Source organism: Nerophis lumbriciformis, linkage group LG21, assembly GCF_033978685.3.
Source record: "Nerophis lumbriciformis linkage group LG21, RoL_Nlum_v2.1, whole genome shotgun sequence".
Lineage (NCBI taxonomy): Eukaryota > Metazoa > Chordata > Actinopteri > Syngnathiformes > Syngnathidae > Nerophis > Nerophis lumbriciformis.
The window spans coordinates 37,475,836-37,494,461 of NC_084568.2; the positions used below are offsets into that span (position 1 = coordinate 37,475,836).

An 18,626-nucleotide genomic window follows, 5' to 3' on the forward strand; every position below is an offset into this window, starting at 1 on the left:
AAAGTCATCAAATTCATGACTCGAGTCTGACTCGAGTCCAAGTCATGTGACTCGAGTCCACACCTCTGCTAGTCCAGCAACTCCCAAAGAAGAAGATTCCAGTAAAAGCCTTGTGTTCATTTAAAAATGTTTTAAGAAATAAAATGAAAAAAGTGGAATAAAAGTGCAAACCGGTGAAATGTAAATAAAAAGTGTTGCAATGTTGACCCAAATAACATAAAGCTGTTGTTTTTTTTTACTTTAAAACGGAAAAACTTTTTTTTTTCAATAATAATTAATCAAAATCAATGTTTTTATAAATTATTGACCTATTTAAGGCTCCAGTTACTTCACATTTAATATTCCACTTTGTTGATATTTCTGCATATGATGTAAGATGAATAAGATCATGAAACAAACCCAAAAAAAATCAAATGAAAAATAATTTAAAAAAATATAATTGAGGGATGGATCTGAAGTTGATCCAAAGACTTAAATGTTAAAAGTAAAAAAAGAAAAATGTTTTTAAAGAATATATGACTTGTTTTTAACATTTTTATGAGTGGAGTTACCCAAGAGTTTTAGTTGGATTGTTTTTTTTTTTTAATTGTTTTTAAATCGCCATCAGTGTGTGAATGTGGAAATAGTGTCAAAGCGCTTTGAGTTCCTTAAAAAGGTAGAAAAGTACAACCCATTTACCATTTACCAAATCTCATTAATAAAAATCACTGTTGTTTTGAATAATTGACCTATTTTAAACTCCATTTACTTCACATCAAATATAGGACATTTTGTGTTTTGCCATTAAAAAAAAACAGGGTTTTGACAAAACAAAACATAGAAAAAAAAAAAAAAAAGTTTTATCAACAGATAAACCTGAAGTTTAAGTGTTGAAGGAAAACATTAAAAAAATAACATTTGAATTAATTTTATTTTCTAAGGACTAAACTTTAGAGGAAGCCCAAAAGATATCAAAAATATAGTTTATATTTTTTATTTTTTAAATGAACAATATCCTCCGCATGCTTAGTGGAAGTCAACAGTTCTCATGAAAGAAGAAGTCAAATAAGGAGACAATCCCTCCTCGCTGTCATCCTACTTGGTACCCAGAAGTCCCAACAAGGCGCTGCACAAACGTTATTTATCAAATATTATTTGGAAGTCCCCGTCTTCCAGCCGCTCTCATGGTGACCTTCTCCCTGCAGGCGTCAACACAAAGCCTGTTTGGGCTACAAACACACGGATCCTGCAGCTCTGAGGATGATGGCGATGATGGCGATGGCGCTCTGCATCAACCTGCACGCACCTGACACTTGCAGCAAGATAAGATTACAGGTAGAGACTCACTTTATCTGTTGGAACACACCTATCTCTGTGTGTGTGTGTGTGTGTGTGTGTGTGTGTGTGTGTGTGTGTGTGTGTGTGTGTGTGTGTGTGTACTTGTCTCACCATCCTTGTGTGGACATACACTTGACAAACCACCCTTTCTGTGAGAACCTTTTGACTTGTAAGGACCTTTGCCTGGTCCTCACAACTACAGAAGTAAAATATTTGTTTTACTTTGTGTGTTTTGCATTCTGAAGTGAGGTTGCAACTCTCTACTCCCATCTAGTGCTAGATAGTTGTTGTTTTTTTTCATCATTCTAGCTATAGTGGAAAGGGGGGCCCTCACAACCTACTAACCCAGGGGTCGGCAACCCAAAATGTTGAATGAGCCATAGTGGACCAAAATAAAAAATAAAAAATCTGTCTGGAGCCGCAAAAAATTAAAAGTCATATTACATACAGATAGTGTGTCATGAGATATAAATTGAATTAAGAGGACTTAAAGGAAACTAAATGAGCTCAAATATAGCTACAAATGAGGCATTATGATGCCCATCCATCCATCCATTTTCTACCGCTTATTCCCTTCGGGGTTGCGGGGGTACTGGAGCCTATCTTAGCTACAATCGGGCGGAAGGCGGGGTACACCCTGGACAAGTCGCCATCTCATCACAGGGCGCATTATGATGCAATATGTACATATAGGTAGCCTAAATAGCATGTTAGCATCGATTAGCTTGCAGTCATGCAGTGACCAAATATGTCTGATTAGCACTCCACACAAGTCAATAACATCAACAAAACTCACCTTTCATGCACAACCTTAAAAGTTTGGTGGAGAAAATGAGACAGAAAAAGAAGTGGCATAAAACACGTCCTAGAAAGTTATACATGTAAACAAACTACGGTGAGTTCAAGGACCGCCAAAATTAGTAGGACAAAATGGTGCTCGCCAAATACTCGAATCAGTGAAGCATGTTTAATATAAACAGTGTGCTTTGTAACAATTAGGGAGGTTTGTGTCATGTTTGTCCTCCTACAGAAACCATATTAAAAAAAAATTAGACTGTTTTCCCCTCATCTTTTTCCATTTTTCATACATTTCTGAAAAAGCTCCAGAGAGCCACTAGGGCGGCGCTAAACGCGGGTTGCCGACCTCTGTACTAACCAAACGTGGGTCCACACAAAGTAGGCAAGACATGTATGTGTGTGTGTGTGTGTGTGTGTGTGTGTGTGTGTGTTGGGGCCCGATGAGTACACAAAGATGGTGGCAGGTGCATGCTCATGATGAAAGATAAAGGAGCTGGTTATTATTTACATGTTAGTGTCAAACAGACGCTCAGATCATTGTCCCATCATCAAGCAGATGTCATTTAATTGATTTCAGTGTTAATTGGTTCCAAGCCTGACTGGGGTGAATGCATTTCCGTAAAGTATCCATTATTTTTATAGTTATAACAATCAATTTATTATAATTATATTATAATATACAGTGCAGGCCAAAAGTTTGTACACACCTTCTCCTCATTCAATGAGTTGTCTTTATTTCCATGACTATTTATTTTAGATTGTCACATCAAGACTATGAATGAACACATGTGGAGTTATGTACTTAACAAAAATAACTGAAAACATGTTTTGTATTCTAGTTTCTTCAAAATAGCCACCCTTTGCTCTGGATTACTGCTTTGCACACTCTTGGCATTCTCTCCATGAGCTTCAAGAGGTAGTCACCTGAAATGGTTTTCACTTCACAGGTGTGCTTGAAGCTCATATATATATTATTATAACATATAACATATATATATATATATATATATATATATATATATATATATATATATATATATATATATATATATATATATATATATGCTGTGTGTGTGTGTATATGTATATATATATATATATATATATATATATATATATATATATATATATATATATATATATATATATCCATCCATTTTCTAATGTATGTCCCTCTCAGGGTCGCGGGTGTGCTGGAGCCTAACCCCGCTGCCCTTGGGCGGAAGACCAAAACAATTCTTACTTACTAAAGACCATCACCCAACCATGCAAATTTTGCATTTCCTTTGGAAATCGAGGTCCCAGAGTCTGGAGGAAGACAGGAGAGGCACAGGATCCACGTTGCCTGAAGTCTAGTGTAAAGTTTCCACCATCAGTGATGGTTTGGGGTGCCATGTCATCTGCTGGTGTCGGTCCACTCTGTTTCCTGAGATCCAGGGTCAACGCAGCCGTCTACCAGCAAGTTTTAGAGCACTTCATGCTTCCTGCTGCTGACCTGCTCTATGGAGATGGAGATTTCAAGTTCCAACAGGACTTGGCGCCTGCACACAGCGCAAAATCTACCCGTGCCTGGTTTACGGACCATGGTATTTCTGTTCTAAATTGGCCCGCCAACTCCCCTGACCTTAGCCCCATAGAAAATCTGTGGGGTATTGTGAAAAGGAAGATGCAGAATGCCAGACCCAAAAACGCAGAAGAGTTGAAGGCCACTATCAGAGCAACCTGGGCTCTCATAACACCTGAGCAGTGCCAGAAACTCATCGACTCCATGCCACGCCGCATTAACGCAGTAATTGAGGCAAAAGGAGCTCCAACCAAGTATTGAGTATTGTACATGCTCATATTTTTCATTTTCATACTTTTCAGTTGGCCAACATTTCTAAAAATCCCTTTTTTGTATTAGCCTTAAGTAATATTCTAATTTGGTGACACACGGAATTTTGGATTTTCATTTGTTGCCACTTCAAATCATCAAAATTAAATGAAATAAACATTTGAATGCATCAGTCTGTGTGCAATGAATAAATATAATGTACAAGTTACACCTTTTGAATGCAATTACTGAAATAAATCAAGTTTTTCAAAATATTCTAATTTACTGGCTTTTACCTGTATATATACATATATATATATATATATATATATATATATATATATATATATATATATATATATATATATATATATACAGTGTATATATATATATATATATATATATATATATATATATATACAGTATATCCATCCATTTTCTAATGTATGTCCCTCTCATATGTATTTATATATGTATAATGTGTGTGTACATATGTATATATGTACATGTATATATACATTTGTATATATACATATGTATATATACGTATGTATATGTGTATATACATACGTATGTATACATATGTGTATGTTTATATGTATACATATGTATATGTATATGTGTATGCATATGTATACATATGTATATATGTACGTATACATATGTATGTGTATATATATGTGAATGTTTATATGTATGTATGTATATATATACTGTATAAATATGTATATATATATATATATATATATATATATATATTTATATATATATGTATATATATATATATATATATATATATATATATATATATATATATACATATTTATACAGTATATATATATATATATATATATATATATATATATATATATATATATATATATATATATATATGCGATGAGGTGGCGACTTGTCCAGGGTGTACACCGCCTTCCGCCCGATTGTAGCTGAGATAGGCTCCAGCGCCCCCCGTGACCCCAAAAGGGAATAAGCGGTAGAAAATGGATGGATGGATGGATATATATATATGCATGTATATATATATGTATGTATGCATGCATGTATATATATATATATATATATATGTATGTATGCATGCATGTATATATATATATATATATATATATATATATATATATATATATATATATATATATATATATATATATATATATACATATATATACTATTGTCGACAAATATTATTGTCAGCGACAACTTTCCAATAGTCACATACTATATAATCTTCCCATAATATTACAGACATATTATTGGAACTCTCCCACAGTTTATCTTTTTTTTCTTTTTCATTTATTCTATTTAATTTTTAAAGTTTTAACTTATTTATTCCTTTTTACTTGTATCTGCATTCATCAGTTATTCTCATTGTTTGGCTTCCATTATATATTTTTTTCCACATCCCCAAAGTGATTCAATGACCCTGACATATCTGTGTTTACTTGGCCTGTCGGACCGATACCAACATTCCCAGTATCGCCCCCCCCTCCCTGTGCCAGGAACTGATATTCTATTAATAGCAATATTATCACGCAGGTTGTGTTATGAAAGCCTGTTGCTCGTGTCAGTCATCTGCAAGAAAGTCATGACATCATCTGTTATGATGGACAGCACTGTATGAACTACTGTACACCGTCTGACTCTAGCCTGACATCTAGCGGCCGAGAGGAGCATGACAGGAACAAACCGGCTGAAGAGACGAATTATTGGTTTTTCTAAAAATACAAAATAAGCACTGATTTATGGTGAAAAGTGCAAATATGATCTTCCTCGCCTCGCTTGTTGCATTTAACTTGGCCATTTTTGACATGAATACTCTGACGAAGAAGCACAAAGTTGTTCTCTGCTCCACAGTCTGCGTGGAATGAGGTCAGACACAACGATCCTCTCCGCACATTATTATTATTATTATTATTATTATTATGTTTTTTTTCCCCTTTTTTTCCTCTCCACCCCCACTCCACCAATGAGCGGGCGGAGGGGGCGCGGCCTGAGAGAAAAAGCTCCACGCTGATTGGCCGCGGTCCCCCCGCCGGGAGGCTATAAAAGACGGCGGCGGCGCGCGTTGTGTTTACAGTACAGGTCCGGCGGAGCGCGCGAGACACGGGGAGACTATGAGCACGCGCATTCCGCCGCATGCGTCCTCAAGCCGCGCCGCAGACGTCCACGTGAGGGACTCGCACTGCCAGTGGCGCGTCCTCAGTCCGGTGGGCCGAGTTTTCAGCCGCACGGGCAGTTGAAGGTTCCACGCTCGGAGCGTGTATTTTCTCCCACTTTTTAGCCAAGTTGAGTTAAAAGAGGAACTTTTTTTTGTATTTTTTTTTGCTTGTGTGAACTGAAAAGAACAAAAAAAGTGTTTTGGTGCTTTTACGCGCCTTTTACGCACAGTTTTACGCACAAGGATGGTGCAGCAGCAGACGTGCCACGCGCTGTCCCCGGCCGGGGACTCCACGGACACCGGGGAGATGGACCTGGACATGGACGTGTCCCCCACCCCGGCGGGGCGCAGCGACCTGGCCTGGTGCAAGACCCCCACGGGCCACATCAAGAGACCCATGAACGCCTTCATGGTGTGGTCGCAGATCGAGCGGCGGAAGATCATGGAGCAGTCCCCGGACATGCACAACGCCGAGATCTCCAAGCGGCTGGGCAAGCGCTGGAAGCTGCTGAAGGACGCGGACAAGATCCCCTTCATCCGGGAGGCGGAGCGGCTGCGGCTCAAGCACATGGCCGACTACCCGGACTACAAGTACCGGCCCAGGAAGAAGGTGAAGTCCGGGGCGAGTAAGGAGAAGAGCTCGGAGAGGAGCAGCAAAGCCAAAAGAAGCCCCGCGTCCAAAGCCGCCAGCCGGGCGCACAAGCAGAGCGGCAAGCCCGCCGCGCCCAGCCCAGACCCCGCGTCCCCCGGGGACCACCAGACCCTCTTCAAGTCCCGCTCCGCGGCCAGGATGATCCCGGAGAAGCGCGGCTTGGAGTGCGGGCCCCCTTCCGTCGGAGTCCCGGCCAGTCCCACCTTGAGCAGCTCGGCCGAGTCCAGCGACCCTCTGAGCCTGTACGAGGAGCCCAGTCCCGGGGCCAGCGAGTCGTCCCACACGGCGCGCCTGCGCTACTCCTCCCGCGCGTCCTCGCCGACCCCGTCCGCCGCGCACTCCTCCTCCTCCTCCTCCTCCACATCCTCCTCCTCGGATGAGGAGTTTGAGGACGAGCGGCTCGACCTGAATCCGAGCCCCGGCGGCTTCGAGGGCGCGTCCCTGCAGGGCGGCGTGCAGGGCTTCTCGGAGGCGGATCTGGACCGGGACTTGGACTGGAGCTTCGGGGCGTGCGGCGCCGGCTCCCACTTCGACTTCCCCGACTACTGCACCCGTGAGGTGAGCGAGATGATCTCGGGGGACTGGCTGGAGTCCACCATCTCCAACCTGGTGTTCACCTACTGACGTGACCAAGGTGCGCGCAATGCCGAGCGCGCGCGTTCGGAGTGAATGTACGCAGAAAGACTCCTTTTAAAGAGCCGGAAACTGAACTTTAACGAGGGGCGGGAACCTGGGAAGACGCTCCAGGTGTGATCCAGGTGTCTCCGCCCCGCAAGTACTTCAATGCGCATGCGCTCCCGGATGAGGAGGATTTTTATTGTCGTTTCATGTTCATTGCTGCGTAATTACGCAATGTGAGACCTTTTTTTTTGTTCTTCTTCTTCTTTCTTGGACACAAAATTCACGATCACCAGCTTTCTCTTTCAACGGCAGGACTTTCAAAATAAAACTCAGTGCACAATTCAGGACCAACGCTTCCCCCCCCCCCCCTTCCCACAAAAAAAAAATCTGCATCCTTTCTGCCTTTAGTGCTTCGAGTTTATAGTTCCTGACTCTTTTTTTTTTTTTTTTTTTGATATCTCGATGTATTTATACCGGCCAAAATGTTTTGATACATATAGAAGTATTGTTCTCGTGCAGGTCTTTTTTTTTGTGTGTGTGTGTGTTTGTGTGCACACACACTTTGTCTGTAATCCAGCGCGGAAGGGCTAGAAAGTGTCTCTTATTTCAAGCGTCTCACTTTTTGGAGCGCGTCATGATTTTTTTACTTGTATTTTTGTACAAAATCTATAGAAAGTTTGAGGAGGGCGATGAGGTCTGTAGTAGCCTCCGTCTTTGGATGTGCAGAAATGTCAGGTGGTTGGTTGGCACAATCTGACCTCACACAGTGTTTACAGTATTTTTTAGCCACGTGCTTCTTAACGGCAGCAGCCAAGTACACAACACTCACCACCGAGGCCCCCAGTCTGAGCGGTGCCTCCCAGACGACAACAACAACAACAACAACAACAACATGGCTCCCCTCTCTGTGCTTTTCTGAAGTTTTATTTCCAAACCACTGGATGGAATCTCATACGCTCATTCCACTTTGCCTACAGGAGGGAAGAAGGTGCAAGAAGTGCTTCATCTGTTCCAAAATGAACAAGTTGGCTATCTTTAAGTCGAGCAAACAACTGCTTGTGTATTTTTTTTTGTTTTTGTTTTTAATGGCATGGCAAACTAGCATTTGTATTTCAGATTCAGGTATATGTAGCTATAGCTGTTGTGTTTAAGATTTTTAAAAGAATAATAACATGAAGATATTTATGTAAACTGACTGTACTATAAGCAAAGATTGTGTGTTTTTTTTTTTTTTTTTTTAACGACAGGCACTAGGACGGCCATCTTTGGACACCTTGAAGAAGATGATTGTTGTCGGGGAGTTTTTCTCTTTTTCAATACTTTTTTTTTTTTTTTTTCATTTGTGCAATATGCTGTGTATGACCATGTTTTGTCCGATCATGCCAATATCCTTTTGATGTTTATAACTTAGAAGAAGAAAAAAAAAACAGCCAATGTTTTTGGGTCAATCACTGCCTCTCAGACCTCTGTACAGATTGTTGTTTTTATTTGTATTTCTTTTCCTCCGAGAAGGAAATAAAATCAGCTGGAACTGAAAAGTGCATTCCGTGACTTGCCTTTTTTTTTTAATTAAAAAAGATCTTTATTTGCCCGGTAAACAATTAATACAGGCAAAATAAAACAAACTTTTTTGCTACACCCCCTCAAAACAATAAAAAAATATATATATTTTTGTGTTTCTTTTTTTTAATTTTTTGGGAGGGGTAAAAAAAACATAAATACTTTGCTGTGTATATATATATATATATATATATATATATATATATATATATATATATATATATATATATATATATATATATATATATATATATATATATATATAAACATAAATACATTAAAATATATTTATATATATATATATATATTTATATATATATATATAAAAACATAAATACATTAAAGTATATTTATGTAAATATATATTTTCTAATATATAAATATATATATATATATATATATATAAACATAAATATATTAAAATGTTTTTATATATATATAAATATATATATATATATTTAGATATATATACATATATAAAAACATAAATACATTGAAGTATATTTATGTAAATATATATTTTCTAATATATAAATATATATATATATATATATATATTTAAATATTTGTTAATGTATTTGTTTAGTTTTTTTACCCCTCCCAAAAAATGTAATAAATATTATTTAAAAAATATATATATTTAAAAAAATATATACATATTTTAGTTGTTTTTATTTTTTGTACCCCCACCAAAAAAAATTAAAAAATAAGGCAAGAAATAAAAAGAAATACAAACATAAAATAATTATATATTTTTCATATATATATATATATACACACACATACATTTTTTTTTAAAATTGTTTAGTGTTTAAACATGCAGACTGCAGATTAATAGGCGAGGAAATGAATGGATGGGAGTTGTGTGGATGCAATTTTTTTGTTGTTGTTATTTTTAAGATTTACATATGAAAGGGAAAAAGAAAATAATGCAAGTAATAACCCCCCAAAATAATTACTAAAATAAAATTATATATATGTATATATATATATATATATATATATATATATATATATATATATTTATATATATATATATATATATATATTAATGTAGTTTTTTGTTTCTTCTAGCCCCCAACCCCCCCAAAAAAAAGAAATATGAAATAATAAAATACAAATATTTTTTATATTTTTTATCCATTCATCCATCCATCCATTACCTACCGCTTGTCCCTTTCATGTATTTTTTTAATAAATAATTGTAGTTGTGTAGTGTGTTAACATGCAGACTGCACATGAATAGGCGAGCGAGTGAATGGATGTGAGTGTGTGGTTGCACGTGCAAGCAGAAGACATGGCTGCCATGGTAACACTGTATCCAAGAAAGAAAGACAGGATCCAACCCTCCTGGGAGGAACCTGCCATATTGTGTGTGTGTGTGTGTGTGTGTGTGTGTGTGTCGGTGGGGGCGGGGCAGACATAAAGGGGGAGAATGAGGTGAGATGTTTTGTCTGTCTGTCCTGCTCCCAAATCCAATTAATTCCTGGTGGATGATGCGATGGTTTGTGGGCGACATCGTCGGGAGAAGGAGAGCCCCAAGGTGCTGCGTTTAGTGTGTATCAATGTACGCCCTGCTCCACAACACTCATTATTTCCATGCATGCAGGCTCGTCTGCAGGCGGCCTAATGAGAAGGAGGAGGACACGTCACACAATCACATTGGAAGTGAGGTACGTTTCAATATGCACTTTCATTAAACCTTCAACGTCCTTCTTCTCTCTCAGTGCGTACAATTGTTTCATCAAAACTAAGTCAACAACACCCAAGAACTCTTTGGTCTTTACCCCCCTTTTTCCAGGAGGGTTTGTAAACATGAATACAACTGCAACAAAGAAGTTAAGAAAAGCATGTTGTTAATCCACTTTGGCATTAATTTCCTGTTATTAACTGCGACTTCTTTAAGTTTATTAAAAGCGTATTTATTGGTGTTGTTTGAAGCTATCTTAGCGGTTAGCTTCGCTATTAGCATGCCTGCTTCAAGGTTGCTGTAACATGTTTAGCCTCGTCCTCCGGTGATAATACTACTTGATCCTGTCAATTAATATTAGAGACATCCCGATCCCGAGGGAGGATATTTGGCTTTTTGAAGATTCCTTCAAAAAGTGACCCAATGACCTGGAGGAAGTGGCTGGGGAGAGGGAAGTCTGGGCTTCCCTGCTTAGGCTGCTGCACCCGCGACCCGACCTCGGATAAGCGGAAGAAGATGGATGGATGGATTATCAAAAATCTATTTTTATTTTTTAGATTCATTTTTTTCCCATAAAACTGTAAAAGTTATGGTGTTTACTTGGGGTGTCAATAAGAATGATTCTCAGATTAATCGCGATTCTTATTTGTAACGATTCTTAATCGATTCAGAATAATCCAAAATCGATTATTATTTTTTGTTGTTTTCTTTAATCGTAAAAACAACTATAGTTTTTATGGTGTTTACTAAATCACGATTCTTATTTGTAACGATTCTTAATCGATTCAGAATCATCAAATTGATTTTTGTTTTTTTTTAAACTGTAAAAACAACTGTACTTTTTATAGTGTTTACAAGGGGTGTCAAAAAAAAAAAGATTTTCAGATTAATTGCGATTATTTGTAACAATTCTTAATCGATTCAGAATAATCTCCATCCATCCATCCATTTTTCTACCGCTTGTCCCTTTCGGGGTGGCGGGGGGTGCTGAAGCCTATCTCAGCTGCATCAGGGTGGAAGGCGGGGTACACCCTGGACAAGTGTCCACCTCATCACAGGGCTCAGAATAATCTAAAATCGATAATTTTTATTTAAAAAATGTTTACAGTGAAAACAACTGTACATTTTACAGTGTTTACTAGGGGTGTCAAAAAAAAAAGATTTTCAGATTAATCGCGATTCTTATTTGTAACGATTCTTAATCGATTCAGAATCATCTACAATTGATTTGGATTTAAAAAAATAAAATTTTACCATAAAAACTGTACATTATACGTTATTTACTAGGGGTGTCAAAAAAAAAAGATTTTCAGATTAATCGCGATTCTTATATGTAACGATTCTTAATCGATTCAGAATAATCAAAAATAGATTTCTAGTTTTTGTATTTTTTTCATTATTATTATTTTTTACCGTACAAACTGTACATTTTACGGTATTTATTAGGGGTGTCAAAAAAAAAGATTTTCAGATTAATCGCGATTATTTGTAACGATTCTTAATCGATTCAGAATAATCAAAAATAGATTTTTGGTTTTTGTATTTTTATTTTTTTATATATATATATATATATATATATATTTTTTTTTTTTACCATAAAAACTACATTTTACAGTATTTATTAGGGGTGTCAAAAAAAGATTTTCAGATTAATCGCGATTCTTGTTTGTAACGATTCTTAATCGATTCAGAATAATCCAAAATCGATTATTATTTTTTGTTGTTTTCTTTAATCGTAAAAACAACTATACTTTTTATGGTGTTTACTAAGGGTGTCAAAAAAAGATTTTCAGATTAATCACGATTCTTATTCGTAACGATTCTTAATCGATTCAGAATCATCAAATCGATTTTTGTTTTTTTTTAAACTGTAAAAACAACTGTACTTTTTATAGTGTTTACAAGGGGTGTCAAAAAAAAAAGATTTTCAGATTAATTGCGATTATTTGTAACAATTCTTAATCGATTCAGAATAATCTCCATCCATCCATCCATTTTTCTACCGCTTGTCCCTTTCGGGATGGCGGGGGGTGCTGAAGCCTATCTCAGCTGCATCAGGGTGGAAGGCGGGGTACACCCTGGACAAGTGTCCACCTCATCACAGGGCTCAGAATAATCTAAAATCGATCATTTTTATTTAAAAAAATGTTTACAGTGAAAACAACTGTACATTTTACAGTATTTACTAGGGGTGTCAAAAAAAAAAGATTTTCAGATTAATCCCGATTCTTATTTGTAACGATTCTTAATCGATTCAGAATCATCTACACTTGATTTGTATTTTAAAAAATACAATTTTGACCATAAAAACTGTACATTTTACGTTATTTACTAGGGGTGTCAAAAAAAAAAAAGATTTTCAGATTAATCGCGATTCTTATTTGTAACGATTCTTAATCGATTCAAAATAATAAAAAATAGATTTGTAGTTTTTGTATTTTTGTATTTTTTTAATTTTTTTTTACCGTAAAAACTACATTTTAGGGTATTTATTAGGGGTGTCAAAAAAAAGATTTTCAGATTAATCGTGATTATTTGTAACGATTCTTAATCGATTCAGAATAATCAAAAATAGATTTTTGGTTTTTGTATTTTATTTTTTTATATTTTTGTTTTGTTTTTTTTACCATAAAAACTGTACATTTTACAGTATTTATTAGAGGTGTCAAAAAAGATTTTCAGATTAATCGCGATTCTTGTTTGTAACGATTCTTAATCGATTCAGAATAATCAAAAATAGATTTTAACTTTTTGTATTTTTAGTATTTTTTACCGTAAAAACTGTACATTTTACGGTATTTATTAGGGGTGTCAAAAAAAAGATTTTCAGATTAATCGCGATTATTTGTAACGATTCTTAATCGATTCAGAATAATCAAAAATAGATTTTTGGTTTTTGTATTTTTATTTTTTATATATATATATATATATATATAATTTTTTTTACCATAAAAACTGTACATTTTACAGTATTTATTAGCGGTGTCAAGAAAGATTTTCAGATTAATCGCGATTTTTGTTTGTAACGATTCTTAATCGATTCAGAATAATCAAAAATAGATTTTAACTTTTTGTATTTTTTGTATTTTTTACCGTAAAAACTGTACATTTTACGGTATTTATTAGGGGTGTCAAAAAAAAAGATTTTCAGATTAATCGCGATTATTTGTAACGATTCTTAATCGATTCAGAATAATCAAAAATAGATTTTTGGTTTTTGTATTTTTATTTTTTTATATATATATATATATATATATATATATATATATATATATATATATATATATATATATATATATATATATATATTTTTTTTTTTTTTTTACCATAAAAACTACATTTTACAGTATTTATTAGGGGTGTCAAAAAAAGATTTTCAGATTAATCGCGATTCTTGTTTGTAACGATTCTTAATCGATTCAGAATAATCCAAAATCGATTATTATTTTTTGTTGTTTTCTTTAATCGTAAAAACAACTATACTTTTTATGGTGTTTACTAAGGGTGTCAAAAAAAGATTTTCAGATTAATCACGATTCTTATTTGTAACGATTCTTAATCGATTCAGAATCATCAAATTGATTTTTTTTTTTTTTAAACTGTAAAAACAACTGTACTTTTTATAGTGTTTACAAGGGGTGTCAAAAAAAAAGATTTTCAGATTAATTGCGATTATTTGTAACAATTCTTAATCGATTCAGAATAATCTCCATCCATCCATCCGTTTTTCTACCGCTTGTCCCTTTCGGGGTGGCGGGGGGTGCTGAAGCCTATCTCAGCTGCATCAGGGTGGAAGGCGGGGTACACCCTGGACAAGTGTCCACCTCATCACAGGGCTCAGAATAATCTAAAATCGATAATTTTTATTTAAAAAATGTTTACAGTGAAAACAACTGTACATTTTACAGTGTTTATTGGGGTGTCAAAAAAAAAAGATTTTCAGATTAATCGCGATTCTTATTTGTAACGATTCTTAATCGATTCAGAATCATCTACAATTGATTTGGATTTTAAAAAATACAATTTTTACCATAAAAACTGTACATTATACGTTATTTACTAGGGGTGTCAAAAAAAAAAGATTTTCAGATTAATCGCGATTCTTATATGTAACGATTCTTAATCGATTCAGAATAATCAAAAATAGATTTGTAGTTTTTGTACTTTTTTTTATTATTATTATTTTTTACCATAAAAACTGTACATTTTAGGGTATTTATTAGGGGTGTCAAAAAAAGATTTTCTGATTAATCGCGATTATTTGTAACGATTCTTAATCGATTCAGAATAATCAAAAATAGAATTTTGGTTTTTGTATTTTGATTTTATATATATATATATATATAATTTTTTTTTACCATAAAAACTGTACATTTTACAGTATTTAGTAGGGGTGTCAAAAAAAGATTTTCAGATTAATCGCGATTCTTGTTTGTAACGATTCTTAATCGATTCAGAATAATCAAAACTGGATTTTAACTCTTTGTATTTTTTTGTATTTTTTTTACCGTAAAAACTACATTTTACGGTATTTATTAGGGGTGTCAAAAAAAAAGATTTTCAGATTAATCGCGATTATTTGTAACTATTCTTAATCGATTCAGAATAATCAAAAATAGATTTTTACTTTTTGTATTTTTATTTTTTTTATTAATTTTTTTTATTTTTACTGTAAGAACTGTACATTTTACAGTATTTATTAGGGGTGTCAAAAAAAGATTTTCAGATTAATCGCGATTCTTGTTTGTAATGATTCTTAATCGATTCAGAATAATCAAAAATAGATTTTAACTTTTTGTATTTTTTTGTATTTTTTACCGTAAAAACTGTACATTTTACGGTATTTATTAGAGGTGTGAAAAAAAAGATTTTCAGAATAATCACGAACCTTGTTTGTAACGATTCTTAATCAAATAGATTTGTATTTTTTGTATTTTTTTATTATTATTATTATTTTTTACCATAAAAACTGTACATTTTAGGGTATTTATTAGGGGTGTCAAAAAAAGATTTTCAGATTAATCGCGATTATTTGTAACGATTCTTAATCAATTCAGAATAATCAAAAATAGATTTTTGGTTTTTGTATTTTATTTTTTTATATTTTTGTTTATTTGTTTTTACCATAAAAACTGTACATTTTACAGCATTTATTAGGGGTGTCAAAAAAAGATTTTCAGATTAATCGCGATTCTTGTTTGTAACGATTCTTAATCGATTCAGAATAATCAAAAATAGATTTTAACTTTTTGTATTTTTTTGTATTTTTTACCGTAAAAACTGTACATTTTACGGTATTTATTAGGGGTGTCAAAAAAAAGACTTTCAGATTAATCGCGATTATTTGTAACGATTCTTAATCGATTCAGAATAATCAAAAATAGATTTTTACTTTTTGTATTTTTAGTTTTTTTATTAATTTTTTTTCTTTTTACTGTAAGAACTGTACATTTTACAGTATTTATTAGGGGTGTCAAAAAAAGATTTTCAGATTAACCGCGATTCTTGTTTGTAACGATTCTTAATCGATTCAGAATAATCAAAAATAGATTTTAACTTTTTGTATTTTTTTGTATTTTTTACCGTAAAAACTGTACATTTTACGGTATTTATTAGAGGTGTGAAAAAAAAGATTTTCAGAATAATCACAAACCTTGTTTGTAACGATTCTTAATCAAATAGATTTGTAGTTTTTGTATTTTTTTATTATTATTATTATTTTTTACCATAAAAACTGTACATTTTAGGGTATTTATTAGGGGTGTCAAAAAAGATTTTCAGATTAATCGCGATTATTTGTAACGATTCTTAATCAATACAGAATAATCAAAAATAGATTTTTGGTTTTTGTATTTTATTTTTATATATATATATATTTTTTTTTTTACCATAAAAACTGTACATTTTACAGCATTTATTAGGGGTGTCAAAAAAGATTTTCAGATTAATCGCGATTCTTGTTTGTAACGATTCTTAATCGATTCAGAATAATCAAAAATAGATTTTAACTTTTTGTATTTTTTTGTATTTTTTACCGTAAAAACTGTACATTTTACGGTATTTATTAGGGGTGTCAAAAAAAAGACTTTCAGATTAATCGCGATTATTTGTAACGATTCTTAATCGATTCAGAATAATCAAAAATAGATTTTTACTTTTTGTATTTTTAGTTTTTTTATTAATTTTTTTTCTTTTTACTGTAAGAACTGTACATTTTACAGTATTTATTAGGGGTGTCAAAAAAAGATTTTCAGATTAATCGCGATTCTTGTTTGTAACGATTCTTAATCGATTCAGAATAATCAAAAATAGATTTTAACTTTTTGTATTTTTTTGTATTTTTTACCGTAAAAACTGTACATTTTACGGTATTTATTAGGGGTGTCAAAAAAAGATTTTCTGATTAATCGCGATTATTTGTAACGATTCTTAATCGATTCAGAATAATCAAAAATAGATTTTTGGTTTTTGTATTTTGATTTTTATATATATATATATATATATATATATATATATATATATATATATATATATATATATATACACTTTTTTTTTACCATAAAAACTGTACATTTTACAGTATTTATTAGGGGTGTCAAAAAAAGATTTTCAGATTAGTCGCGATTCTTGTTTGTAACGATTCTTAATCGATTCAGAATAATCAAAAATAGATTTTAACTTTTTGTATTTTTTTGTATTTTTTACCGTAAAAACTGTACATTTTACGGTATTTATTAGAGGTGTGAAAAAAAAAAGATTTTCAGATAAATCACGAACCTTGTTTGTAATGATTCTTAATCGATTCAGAATAATCAAAAATAGATTTTTACTTTTTGTATTTTTATTTTTTTTATTAATTTTTTTTTCTTTTTACCGTAAGAACTGTACATTTTACAGTATTTATTAGGGGTGTCAAAAAAAGATTTTCAGATTAATCGCGATTCTTGTTTGTAACGATTCTTAATCGATTCAGAATAATCAAAAATAGATTTTAACTTTTTGTATTTTTTTGTATTTTTTTACCGTAAAAACTGTACATTTTACGGTATTTATTAGAGGTGTGAAAAAAAAAAAGATTTTCAGATTAATCACGAACCTTGTTTGTAATGATTTTTAATCGATTCAGAATAATCAAAAATAGATTTTTACTTGTTGTATTTTTATTTTTTTTATAATTTTTTTATTTTTTTATTGTAAGAACTGTACATTTTACAGTATTTATTAGCGTTGTCAAAAAAAGATTTTCAGATTAATCGCGATTCTTGTTTGTAATGATTCTTAATCGATTCAGAATAATCAAAAATAGATTTTAACTTTTTGTATTTTTTTGTATTTTTTACCGTAAAAACTGTACATTTTACGGTATTTATTAGGGGTGTCAAAAAAAACACTTTCAGATTAATCGCGATTATTTGTAACGATTATTAATCGATTCAGAATAATCAAAAATAGATTTTTGGTTTTTGTATTTTTATTTTTTTATATATATATATATATATATATATATATATTTTTTTTTTTTTAACATAAAAACTGTACATTTTACAGTATTTATTAGGGGTGTCAAAAAAGATTTTCAGATTAATCGCGATTCTTGTTTGTAACGATTCTTAATCGATTCAAAATAATCAAAAATAGATTTTAACTTTTTGTATTTTTTTGTATTTTTTACTGTAAAAACTGTACATTTTACGGTATTTATTAGGGGTGTAAAAAAAAAAGATTTTCAGATTAATCGCGATTATTTGTAACGATTCTTAATCGATTCAGAATAATCAAAAATAGATTTTTTACTTTTTGTATTTTTATTTTTTTTGTTATTTTTTTTTTTTTTTTACCATAAAAACTGTACATTTTACGGTATTTATTAGAGGTGTGAAAAAAAAAGATTTTCAGATCAATCACGAACCTTGTTTGTAACGATTCTTAATCGATTCAAAATAATCTCCATCCATCCATTCATTTTCTACCGCTTGTCCCTTACGGGGTTGCACGGGGT

General features: G+C 32.9%; 1 protein-coding gene and 1 long non-coding RNA gene across 2 annotated transcripts in view; both read left to right on the plus strand.

Annotated features, from left to right (window-relative positions):
• Nucleotides 1–18,626, plus strand: part of LOC133621311 (uncharacterized) — a 314,364-nt gene that overhangs the window by 268,903 nt on the left and 26,835 nt on the right. Inside the window, exons 3-4 of the long non-coding RNA XR_009817641.2 lie at nt 1,185–1,314; nt 10,547–10,610. This is a non-coding gene — a long non-coding RNA (uncharacterized lncRNA). The remainder of the gene's footprint in view (nt 1–1,184; nt 1,315–10,546; nt 10,611–18,626) is intronic.
• LOC133620819 (transcription factor SOX-4-like) lies at nt 6,034–8,918 on the plus strand. The gene has a single exon (XM_061982402.2). The coding sequence runs from the start codon at nt 6,349–6,351 to the stop codon at nt 7,378–7,380; it is 1,032 nt and encodes a 343-aa protein (XP_061838386.1). The 5' UTR covers nt 6,034–6,348; the 3' UTR covers nt 7,381–8,918.